The sequence below is a fragment of the Danio aesculapii genome, chromosome 2, assembly GCF_903798145.1.
Source record: "Danio aesculapii chromosome 2, fDanAes4.1, whole genome shotgun sequence".
NCBI classification, from domain to species: Eukaryota; Metazoa; Chordata; class Actinopteri; order Cypriniformes; family Danionidae; genus Danio; species Danio aesculapii.
Genome location: NC_079436.1, coordinates 57,774,760 through 57,787,963, shown reverse-complemented (window position 1 = coordinate 57,787,963; position 13,204 = coordinate 57,774,760). Strand labels below are relative to the sequence as shown.

General features: G+C 40.9%; 1 protein-coding gene and 1 pseudogene across 1 annotated transcript; both read left to right on the top strand.

The window, feature by feature from the left end:
* The first annotated feature begins 660 nt into the window (after positions 1-660).
* LOC130238848 (uncharacterized) lies at positions 661-1,532 on the top strand (annotated as a pseudogene).
* Positions 1,533-2,806: 1,274 nt separating this feature from the next.
* LOC130238837 (mucin-4-like) lies at positions 2,807-13,204 on the top strand. The gene is made up of 6 exons (XM_056469956.1): positions 2,807-2,864; positions 3,487-3,541; positions 3,645-3,753; positions 4,881-5,047; positions 10,595-10,650; positions 10,819-13,204. The coding sequence occupies exons 1-6, from the start codon at positions 2,807-2,809 to the stop codon at positions 13,182-13,184; spliced, it is 2,811 nt and encodes a 936-aa protein (XP_056325931.1). The 3' UTR covers positions 13,185-13,204.

Genomic DNA, 13,204 nt, shown 5'->3' with positions numbered 1-13,204 from the left:
AGAGAGCAGAAATTTGTAATCGCGCGACAATGTAGAGACAGAAATCGCATGTCATTATTACATCCAGCTATTTAGCTTGTTTATTAGAAGAAGTTGTGATCTGGTGCTATACATAAAATACAATTACTTGACTTCAAAGGGGGCGGGGGAAAGCCCCCCCAAAAAAGCCTCCCCCCCAATATATGGTGGGGGAAATGTTTATGATCTTAAATATTTATTCATTCATTCATTTTCGACTTAGTTCCTTTATTAATCTGGGTTCACCACAGTGGAATGAACCTCCAACTTATCCAGCATATGTTTTATGCAGCGGATGCCCTTCCAGCTGCAACCCATCACTGGGAAATCCATACACACTAATTCACACACGTACACTACGGACAATTTTAGCTTTCCCAATTCACCTGTACCACATGTTTTTGGACTGTGGGGGAAACCCCATGCATCCGGAGGAAACCCACACCAACACAGAAAGAACATGCAAACTCCACACAGAAATGCCTACTGACCCAGCCGGGGCTTGAACCAGCAACCTTCTTGCTGTGAGAACAATTGTGCTACCCAGTGCACCACTGTGCTGCCCGTATCTTACGTATACAAATATTAAAATATTAGATAACTTAAAAATACATTTGACGGTTATAACGGTTGACCCCTATAATGGTCCAGATTCAACAAGCCAGGTTGTTTCGGATCTTCAACCGCATATGTATCTGTAACATTGTCCCAAGTTGTTACTAGTCAATTGACCCCTGTGCCAAGTTCAAAGCAGGTCACCTCTGTCTATACCACCCAGACAGGATCCTCTGCCCCTTTCACTCTGCAAAGGACTACTCCAGGGTAAGGTTCAACAAGCCAGGTGGTTTCAGTACCTTCAACCCCATACGTATCTGTATCTTTGCCCCAAGGTTGTTTCTAGTCAATTGACCCCTGTGCCAAGTTCAAAGCAGGTCACCTCTGTTTATACCACTCAGACAGGATCCTCTGCCCCTTTCACTTTGCAAGAACTACTGCAGGGTCCAGATTCAACAAGCCAGGTTGTTTCGGGATCTTCAACCCCATACGTATCTGTATCATTGCCCCAAGTTGTTACTAGTCAGTCAGCTGTGCCAAGTTCAAAGCAGGTTACGTCTGTCTATAGCACTCAGACTGGTTCTTCTGCTCCCTTCACTCTGCAAGGACTACTCCAGGGTCAAGATTCAACAAGCCAGGTTGTTTCAGTACCTTCAACCCCATACGTATCTGTATCCCTGCTCCAAGTTGTTACGAGTCAGTCAGCTGTGCCGAGTTCAAAGAAGATTACTGCTGTCTATGACTCTCAGACAGGTTCCTCTGCTCCTTACACTTTGCAAGGAAGCACCACATATGGTGGACTAATCCAGGCTCAAAATGCCAAAGATTCGTCTTCTACGGGATCTTCATCCTCTGTCCTCCAGACCTCAACTGGTGACCTTTCTCATCCTTCCAGCAGCTTTTCTACCCTAAGACGTTACTACTCTGTCAAGGGTGAGGAAAACCGTTAAACTGCCATATGATGCAATGTTCCTAAACTGATTTCCAATAAAATTTTGAAGTAAAGTTTCCTAGGCATGAATGAATTTTATTTTTGGAGGGATGTTGTAGTTGTTGCCAGTATGTAGCAAACTGACTATTCATAGAAATCCACTAAAATTGTATGTAGTTTAGCAAGTGACTCTTGATTTGGACCTAAAGGTTTAATGGTAAACAAGTGACAGTTGTCACTACAGAATTTTTTTTTTTTTCCTCTCCTCCTTCTCACCCGTCCTTTAAACTCAGTCCTGGACTTGGGGAAAATATTTGGTTTCTGTGTTAATTACTTGCATTAAATTACACAAAAGGGTGAAATGTCGAGTTAACTACTTTTGATTCCAAAAACTGCTTGTGCCTACAATTTACAGAGAGTATGCTTTTATTGCGGTAATTTTTTCCACCATTCAAAATAGTGTATTTATAACTATAGGTGCTGTAAATGACAAATTACTGAATATTAGAGAACATAATTAAGGTTGTCCCATAGAGAATCACGTGTGTTCTGTTTCAAAAATCTGCTATTTTTAAAACTTAATCACTGAACTTATTTCCTGAAGATCTCTTACTCATGACCTAATTCTCACTGAATTGTTAATCCATTTATGTTCTAGTAAATTTTGGGAAAGACAGTTCCTTTAAAATAATATAAATGTTAAAAAGTGTAAAGCTTTAGTCACGCTAGAAGGCAAGAAGGGGTATGATTAAACAAGTTTAAAAAAAATTTATAATTTAACAAATATATAAAAAAAAATAATAAAAAAACAAGTGATTGGTCCGTGTTTTAAATTAGAACCGTCCTGTTTTGATCTTCGATTGGACTTGCAAAATCATGTGATGCAATTTCGAAGGTCAAGTCTGACTAGCTTTAATTGTTTAATGAGATTCAGTTAGTATACCATGATTGTCAACGTTGTTATACGTTGCATTAGGCAATTTGTAATATGAATTTGTCATGAAAATTGTCACTGGTATCACATTTCTTCTGGATAACACTACTAAAAATCATGGTGTTTCTCACTGGTGATTCATTTGTGATGCTGGTGTTGCTGATCTACAAACATGGAGAGCGGTCTGAATACAGACCCTGTGCAGATGCAATCTGAGCTGCATGCAATACTTTTTAATGGGCTCATCTAACCCTACCCCTCATATGATTTCACCAATTCCATTGAGTGCTTTGAGTCTGACATTGCATCGCTGAGAGATGCAATTTCAGCTTGCATAATAAAGGCTGCATCCAGATACTATTGCAAACATGGCCAAAATGCTGTATTACGTATGTCAGTTCAGTATTGTCACCTTGTTAGTAAACAGTAAGAAAGTTACAACGTTTGTCTCAGCACTTGTATGTAGAACTTGCCAGATGTAAGATGTGTGTCTGCTGTTGCTGATGAAGTGTTAGCAAACACAAGCTATAACATACTCTGCCACCGTTGTGTTTGTTTGTGCCTGCCTTTAATCTACACCTCTCTAAACACATACCTGTGTTTCGTGCATGACATCATTTACATACTTGTTTTTTTAGTTGTTTACATGTGAGCAACAACAAAGCCATTTTAAAATCTTCTACTTACATTTGTAGGCATTTTCGCTCATAAAAATGTTGTTGATGTCAGGTAAACAAAAAGGCAAAAAAAAGCATTAAAAGTTTCCCATTTTTGGCTGAAAACAACACGTAAACGGCCCACCGCCACTATTAGCCCTTTGTTTGTTGTGAATATGCACCCTTTAGCAGTGAAAATGACATACTGTGCTGTTAAATAGAAAAATGAATGAATTAGGTATAATTCTGTCAAGTATGTATATAAAACATCACTTGTTCAAGAAATTGTGAGGATCTTGCTTCTTTTTTCATTATTAACAAATATAATATTATGATTTGCAACAGAAGTGCCATATGACTTCAGGTTAAGCCAAGTATGTTTTGTGCCACAGGTGCATATGAGAAGCAGACTGTGTTCGAGAAATTGGACTTTGGCTGGCAGCTCTAGTAAAACTTTCCCAATAAAATGAAGAAGAGGATTCCTGAGCACATGCTCCAGTAAATGTGGTCTAGCAATGCCCTTGGTGAGTCTCCTACTGCTGTACTCCAGTCTGCAAAAGACAAAGACAGCACCAACAGAGCCCTACCTGCTGGCTGAGCTCCAACAATGCACAAGCTGTTCTCCAGAAATTCTCAAATATATCTTCAATGATGCTCTTGTGAGTCTCCCTTTTTTGCCTTTTGTGGTTCCATTATCTACAATCTATGCCCACCTCCACCCCTTCCTCTTGGAAGGACATCCATCCATGCACCCATCCATCTGTTTTTGAAGGATATTCCTGACCATCAGTTTCCAGTCATTGCTGAGGTATGTGATTTCTATTTTTCTCCACATTATGCACTCCAGTCTGAAGAAGACAAAGACAGGACTAACTTAGCTCTAAGTGCTTGCTGAGCCCCGCCAATGCACAAGATGTTCTCCAGGGTTCTTCAGATAAATCTCCATCGATGCTGCTGTGAGTTTCCTTCTTTTGCATGTTCGGCGTCAATTACCTGAAAAGAAACACCTGCCACAGACAAGACTTCTATCTATCTAAGCCCACCTTCACCTCTTCCTCTTGGAAGGACATCTATTTATCCACCCATCCAGGAAATACCTAACCTGACCGTAAGTTTCAAGTCATTGTTGAGGTGTGATTCCTATTTCTCTGTATGCTCCAGCCTAATCTGCAAAAGACAAAAACAAGACTAATGGCCCGTTTCCACTAAGTGTTACAGTATGGTTACAGTAAGTGTTACCCATATGCTTTTATGGCCATTTCCACTGTCAAAAGGTACCAAAAAGCAAACCACTTTTTGGGTACCCTTTAGGAAGGGTACCTAGCATGGCAAAAGAGTACCAAAAGGTGGAGCTAGACGTGCAGCTGAGCGCTATTGGTTCCAGAGAAAAGTTACTAGCTCGTGCTCAAGCCAGGAAAATGAAAACAAAGGAAGTGCCATTTTTAAATGCACAGCCGATACAATACATCGCAATACTATATACATATTATAACGAGCCATGGTTGAGCCAAGTTCAAACAAACCTTGTTGTCGTCTTGATGAACAGCCACAAAGTCAAGAAGAACAAAATCTGCCGTGTCCTGTTGTTGTTTAACTTTCTCCAGAGAGCTAACATGTGCTCGCTGCGTGTCTATATTTGAAATAACAAACTTCTTGAGCTGATGATAATAACGTGCGTATGATTATTGAAGTGCTTCTGACATCCTTTCAGAAATAGACAAACACCAGAGTGATGTGCAAAAAAACAAAGGAGCAAATGATTCTAACATTGGTACTCTTTTGGCAGTGGAAACGCAAGCCTGATAAAGGTGGCCCGTACCGATCTATACCGTACTGTACTGCTCAGTGGAAACGAGCCATAACAGAGCTCTACTCTGTTAGACAAAACATCTGTCTAACTATCTATGGCCACCACCACCCCCTTCCTCCTGGAAGGACATCTGCCATCGATAGGTAATACCTGACCATCAATTTCTTATCATTGCTGAGGTGTGATTCCCTAGTTTTTCCACTCCACTCAGTAAAAGACAAAGACAAAATCAAAAGCACTCTATCTGCTTGATCAGTCCTATCCATCTGAAGGAGATACTCAACCATCACAAACTCCAGGGGTGCCCAAACTTGGTCCTGGAGGGCCAGTGTCCTGTAGAGTTTAGTTCCAACTCCAGTTAGACTCGCCTTAACCAGCTAATCCAGGTATATTAGAAACTTCCAGACAGGTGTTGAAGTAATTTGGAGCTAAACTATGCAGAACATCAGCCCTCGAGGACGTGTTTGGGCATCTCTTACTCACTCTGTAAAAATGAAACTCCAAACATTAGTCTTACTTGCTTGACCATTCACTTTGCATCTCAATCAGCCGTGAATCTGTCATCTACACTTCTAGATGTTTCTCAGTCTCTGAAATCAAGAACACTCAGTGGTGTTGGTAAAATACAAAGTTGTTTTTCATTGCTTCTTTGAGTATTTGGTTATTATGTAAGTGTTGCTAAATAGTGACCACTGGTGTAAAGAGTACTGAGAAATCATACTTAATTAAAAGTACCATTACTTGCTTAAAAATGTAGAGCAAGTAGAGTAAAAGTATCTGTTGTAAATATTACTGAAAGTAGGAGTAAAAAGTAGACCTTTCAAAAGTACTCAAGAGTAGTGAGTAGTAAGTATTATGCTGTAAAAAGCTTATTCATTTGCATCTAATTTGTGGATGTGCATAAACGCAACATTGTGTAGTGCATTTAGTTATTGCCCAGCAGGCACACAACTCCATTCATTCATTCATTTTCTTTTCGGCTTAGTCCCTTTTTTAATTAGGGGTCACCACAGCGGAATGAACCACTAACTTATCCAGCATATGCTTTACGCAGCTGCCCTTCCAGCTGCACCCCATTCCTGGGAAACACCCATACACACTTATACACTACGGACAATTTTAGCTTATCCACACCGTACAAAACGCCATAAGATGTTAATATTAGGTTAGATTTAGGTCATGACGTCAGGTGACCAAAATTCAATGTCTTGCCAGCATCTAAGGACAACGTTATTTTGATCACCAATAGGGACGACAAATGATGTTGATATTTGGTTGACTTTAGGTTGTGTTGGAAAGTAGGGGTGTCAAAATTAATTGTTTCTTCGGTGCACCGCGATGCAGACGCGGACAATTCGGTATCGGTTCAGTAATGATCATAACCGGTTATTATGTACTGACGTCATTTATCTCATATGTGCTCTGTCGCGAGGGAGGTGAGCGCGAGTATATACAACACTACAGGCGCCAACTACTTAAAAATTTCACTGTGTGTATGTTTTCTGGAAAGTCTTTCACTGGCACTTACAGCAGAAGCCCCTATTTCTCTGCGATTGAAGGAATATAAGTACTTAATTTCTCTCTCTCTCTCTCTCTCCCTCTCTCTCTCTCTCTCACTGTGGCCCATTTTACCTGCTGGCGTGACTTTTCCTCCCCTCTCTTTTCCTCTCGGCTGTATGCATTCCTCCTGCAGCTGTACTTGTGCATTGTCGCGGGACCCGACCAGATTTCATGCGCGCGGGAATAAATTTCCGAATAAAGCGCGGAACCGGTCGGTAACTGGGCGGTCTCACAATATCGCTCCCGAGCTAGCAAACAAGCAAGCGCGTGGCGTGTGAGTGCGCGTGTGTGTGTTTGTTTGGTGCTGTCTATGTTTGAGTATGTGTGTGAATGAGAGACAGTATGGTGCTGTGTGTCTATGTGTGTGTGTGTTTATACAGACAGCTTGTTATAGCCATCCCCCAAAATAAAACACTGTGTATATAAAGCATCGTCAATGCACCGTGATGCACTGAAATATCAAATTGAACCGAATCGATGGCATGATGATCGTAACCGAACCGAACCAAACCGTGAGACCAGTATGTTCACACGTCTATTGGAAAGTGACCAAAGTCCAACATCGAGCCAACATCTTAAACTAATGTCATATTGATGTCAAATACTGACATTTATTCGTCAGGTATGGCAGCCAAAATCCAACATCTACAGATACAGCACAAAAATGTACTCAAGGGAAAGTTAAAGTACACATTTTAAAAACTACTTATTAAATTACAATTCCTGAGAAAAACTACTCAATTACAGTAGTTTGAGTATTTGTAATTAGTTACTTTACACAGTTAGTGTCGCTACACTGCTGTGTGGATGTTTTTTTGGTGTGTGGCTCAGTGTGTCAAACCGTGTGGTAAAGGCCAGACAGAGTTTAGACTTCAGAGCAAGTGATATGGCTGCTAGTGTGTATTACAAAACAACCTGTTTCTTTATTTCAGAAGTGCTATGATTAGGGATTAATGTATTGTATGGATTTGTACGTATTACAATCTTTTCACTGTATCTTTAAAAGAGAGAAAATGTTCTATAAATGATGAAAAGTACCCAGATGTTCATTAAAAATGAATAGAAACTGCAGTGGCCATATCAAATCAAGAGCATTTGTTTACCATAGCAAGAGGAAACACTGAGCAATTTATTTTTGTTTATTCTTTTCTCACGTTATTTAATGGTTTGTATGAAAAAAATTGTGATGTATGGTTGTGGTATTATATTTGTTATTTATTTTGGTGCCAAGAATCTATGTACTTCCTCCGGGTGATCCGGTTTGTCCCACAGTCCAAAGACATGCGGTATAGGTGAATTGATTAAGCTAAATTGGCCATAGTGTAAACGTGTGAATGCAAGAGTGTATGGGTGTTTCCCAGTGTTGTGTTGTGGCTGGAAGGGCTTCCGCTGCATAAAACATATGCTGAATAAGTTGGCGGTTCATTCCGCTGTGGAGACCCCTGATTAATAAAGGAACTAAGCCAAAAAGAAAATGTATGAATGAAATGTATGTAAAGTGTGCTATACCCAGATAGCATACGAATGTGGGCCACTTTAGGCAGTTATGCGGCACTAGTGGTATTCCTTCAGCCAAGACAAAATGAATGTGAGCCTGAAGTGGCCCACCTGTACAATGGCAAAAGGGGACTAAAGATTCAAATTCAAATATGGGCCACTTAAGGCAAAGATTTGGCACTTTTGGCAAAATGTAATCTGAATGTGAGCCTAATGTGGCCCATGTGGAAAATGGTCAATTTAGCCCAAAGTATGGAGGACAAATGTGGGCCACAGTTGGCAAAAATGTGGCATAGTCATTTAAGGGTAATCTGGGTCTAAACCTAAAGTGGCTCACAGGTGTAGGTGCAAATGTGGCCCAGTTATCTTAAGACATATGTGGGCCACTTTTGCCAAATATTCGGCACAGTAAACTCTGGCTAATGCATCCGTTAGCCTATAGTGGCCCGGAGAAGATATGGAAAATGGGGCCCAGTTATCTTAAAACATATGTGGGCCACTTTTGGCAAATATTCAGCACAGTAAGCTATGGCTAATGTGGATTTGAGCCTATAGTGGCCCAGAGAAGATATGGCAAATGTGGCCCAGTTATCTTAAAACATATGTGAACCACATAGACTAAAGTCACCATCATAGAGAAAAGTGTTTGCTTTAGTTGGGCTCACAGCCCTGAACCTCTTATTATCAATTTTCTTTTGGGCTGACACAAAAAACAATAAATTAAGTGAGGCACAACCTGGGATGAAATAATATAATTCACTGAAGTTAACCAATGTTTATTCCATTAACTGTTGCTGTTCCTTTGCTGCGTGATTAGTTAAGGAGGAAATAAATTGCTTTGCACATTGAGGAAGGCTTTGAGCCTAAACATTTGTCTTTTCCCAGCAATGAATTTAAAATAAAACAAAACATGAAGTGCAAATCAAATTAAGCAATTTAATAGATTGATGCACCAAAATCTAAGATAAAGTCACGGAAGAGTATGGTACAAACAGCAATGTTTAGTACCCTCCCATAAATAGTGTCTAAAGAAATGAGCAATAGAGTTTTTCTTCTTTTGCCACGTACTGTTAGATTATTTTACACTTTTCTAAAAACATGTAATTTATGGTTGTTTATTAGAATGTATTTGGTGCCAAGAATGCAATATCAAGCGATATTTAACAAATGAAAACTATATGAAAAATATGTAACAACTCGGTTCATACGCTTTGTTGTGGGCAAGTGAATGACGCTCATAATACTAGTAAACAAAAATACAATAAAATGTACAATTTAGCTAAATCGATACATTAGACAATAAAATATACTGTATATATATATATATATATATATATATATATATATATATATATATATATATATATATATATAAATATTTAATTTACTTATTAACTCATTAATTGTACACAATAAACAGTGAAAGGCTGGGATTAGCTGCTTTACAATGTTTAAACAGCAGAGGGGGTCAGAGCCTTCACAAAACATTCAATTGTCTTTTAACAGCCAGTGATTTTCACAGCTGAACAGTGTTAATGTAATTGGTAATTTCATTGAATGGCTGAAGGTCTATAAAATACACTTACCTCCAGCAGTTTGCATGCTTGGATTTGTGGGTCGTTTATGGGGCTTTGTAACCATAAGCAGTCAGTGTTCGGTTTTGTTGTTTGGTTTAATTAAGCCATGGATCAAGGGTGGAAAAGGTGAGTTTATCCAGTTGCACTGTTTGTGTTAGTGATGGTGAAAAGAAGCTTTCTGAACCAGTGAAGCACTTGACTCAATTGTATCGGAAAAGGATTCGTTACTCGAAGCTTTCTAAATCAGAGCTCGATGAAGACCTCTTCTGGTTAAAGTTTGGGAAAGGACTGTGTTGCAATGTCAAATGTTCACAAACTCATTCATGTAGTAATACAACAACAGGTAATAAACAAATAACTTTAATTACTGTAGTTTTTACTCATAAGGTATATTACAGTACGCCACAGATGACTGTAGTAAAATCCAAGATATTCAAACGTACTGACATCTTCCAATTAGTCATTCACCCAGCCACTCGTTCCAAGTGGGGATCGAACCCTCGATTCCTGCATGGGAGGCGAATGCACTGAGGAGGCTATGTGAGTGAAGTTTTCGGGCTGCGTTCGCCAGCTGGCTTCCGTTAAACACTATACTACGATATGCAGTGGTTTTCTTTAAAGATAGTTGTAAAAAATACGCTAATACACTTTAGTATGCTTCAAAACCTTTTTACTATAAATAACTATTGTATTTTAGTTTAATTACTGGTGTGTGGGACAGGTGCAGTGCTTTGAAACGGTAGAAATGTATGTAATCGACGCCTAATCTCTTGCTATACACTTTACTAACCCATGAGGGTGTTTAAACCTTTGAATCAAAATTCTAAGCAGTCACTTGGGTATAGGCGAACAAGAAGCTTCAGACGTCACTGATCACGTGATTATGGCAAAACAAGTCAAGCTCCGGCACACTGCTTCACTGCGAGATGTATCGTTTTTTGGATCCATGCTTCGAAGCCCCGGCACACGATGTCACATCACTAGTTTGTTTTGTTCTGCAAATATTGAGTTCTTGAAAATGATTAATGTAATGATGCTATCTCTTTCTACTTGTAGGTTACCCTTGTTAGTAGTCTTCCTGCTGTTTTGGAAGAATGCTCCTGGTTATGCATGTAAGTAGTTCATGATTGTATGTTTTCTCTATCACAAGTGCACTTATCTTTTAGGAACTTTTCTTAGTTTGTGGATTTAAGACATTTGAAGACCCTTAAAGTGACTAATTCACAAACTAAAATGTTAACTTTTTCTCATGTGTGTTCTCATTTTTCTCCCTCTTCTAGATTCAACTTATCGAAATGCTGGCCAATGGTGGGGTCAGCCATCTGACAACGCTTTCTTGCCTCTTGCGGTCCAGTCTTCTGTGCCTGAAGCCCCTGTGACTGGGGTTTTGCTTGAAGAAGTGGTCTCTAGTTTGCCAAAAAACACACCAAAGTTTAATCTACTTCAGGTTGTTAAAGGTGATGTTTCCAGCAGTTCTGACTCAACACCCCAAGCTCTACCTCCAAATACCCCCTCTTCAGCTTCTCTGCCTGTGGATCAATCTGGTATTGGTGGTTTAGTGTCACTTCAGGGTTTGTCTGGATCTACCACAAGTGGTTCTGGACCAATTGTTTTTGCACAAGGGGTAAGTGGCAGCTTCCCTTCCAAGACTGGAGTTTCTAGCCAGTCCACTAATGACCAAAGCTCCCCGAGTCTGTCTAGTTCAGTTTCTCAAGGTGCCACCTATGGCGTAATTACCCAGGCTCAAGGTACAAGTCAGTTTGTTCCAGGGTCGTCTTCCCCATATGCAACCATATCATTGCCCAAATATGTTACTAGTCGGTTGATGACTGGACCAAGCACAAAGCAGTTAACCTCTGTCTATGGCACCCCGACGGGATCCTCTGCTCCTTTCATTTTGCAAGAACTACTGCAGGGTCAAGATTCAACAAGCCAGGTTGTTTCGGTACCTTCAACCCCATACGTATCTGTATCTTTGCCCCAAGTTGTTACTAGTCAATTGACCCCTGTGCCAAGTTCAAAGCAGGTCACCTCTGTCTATACCACCCAGACAGGATCCTCTGCCCCTTACACTCTGCAAGGACTACTCCAGGGTAAAGGTTCAACAAGCCAGGTGGTTTCAGTACCTTCAACCCCATACGTATCTGTATCTTTGCCCCAAGTTGTTACTAGTCAATTGACCCCTGTGCCAAGTTCAAAGCAGGTCACCTCTGTCTATACCACCCAGACAGGATCCTCTGCCCCTTTCACTTTGCAAGAACTACTGCAGGGTCAAGATTCAACAAGCCAGGTTGTTTCGGGATCTTCAACCCCATATGTATCTGTAACATTGCCCCAAGTTGTTACTAGTCAATTGACCCCTGTGCCAAGTTCAAAGCAGGTCACCTCTGTCTATACCACCCAGACAGGATCCTCTGCCCCTTTCACTCTGCAAGGACTACTCCAGGGTAAAGGTTCAACAAGCCAGGTGGTTTCAGTACCTTCAACCCCATACGTATCTGTATCTTTGCCCCAAGTTGTTACTAGTCAATTGACCCCTGTGCCAAGTTCAAAGCAGGTCACCTCTGTCTATACCACCCAGACAGGATCCTCTGCCCCTTACACTCTGCAAGGACTACTCCAGGGTAAAGGTTCAACAAGCCAGGTGGTTTCAGTACCTTCAACCCCATACGTATCTGTATCTTTGCCCCAAGTTGTTACTAGTCAATTGACCCCTGTGCCAAGTTCAAAGCAGGTCACCTCTGTCTATACCACCCAGACAGGATCCTCTGCCCCTTTCACTTTGCAAGAACTACTGCAGGGTCAAGATTCAACAAGCCAGGTTGTTTCGGGATCTTCAACCCCATATGTATCTGTAACATTGCCCCAAGTTGTTAGTCAATTGACCCCTGTGCCAAGTTCAAAGCAGGTCACCTCTGTCTATACCACCCAGACAGGATCCTCTGCCCCTTTCACTTTGCAAGAACTACTGCAGGGTCAAGATTCAACAAGCCAGGTTGTTTCGGGATCTTCAACCCCATACGTATCTGTATCATTGCCCCAAGTTGTTACTAGTCAGTTGACCCCTGTGCCAAGTTCAAAGCAGGTCACCTCTGTCTATACCACTCAGACAGGATCCTCTGCCCCTTTCACTTTGCAAGAACTACTGCAGGGTCCAGATTCAACAAGCCAGGTTGTTTCAGTACCTTCAACCCCATACGTATCTGTATCATTGCCCCAAGTTGTTACGAGTCAGTCAGCTGTGCCAAGTTCAAAGCAGGTTACGTCTGTCTATAGCACTCAGACTGGTTCTTCTGCTCCCTTCACTCTGCAAGGACTACTCCAGGGTCAAGATTCAACAAGCCAGGTGGTTTCAGTACCTTCAACCCCATACGTATCTGTATCCCTGCCCCAAGTTGTTACGAGTCAGTCAGCTGTGCCGAGTTCAAAGAAGATTACTACGGTCTATGACTCTCAGACAGGTTCCTCTGCTCCTTACACTTTGCAAGGAAGCACCACATATGGTGGACTAATCCAGGCTCAAAATGCCAAAGATTCGTCTTCTACGGGATCTTCATCCTCTGTCCTCCAGACCTCAACTGGTGACCTTTCTCATCCTTCCAGCAGCTTTTCTACCCTAAGACGTTACTACTCTGTCAAGGGTTAGGAAACTGTTAAACTGCCATA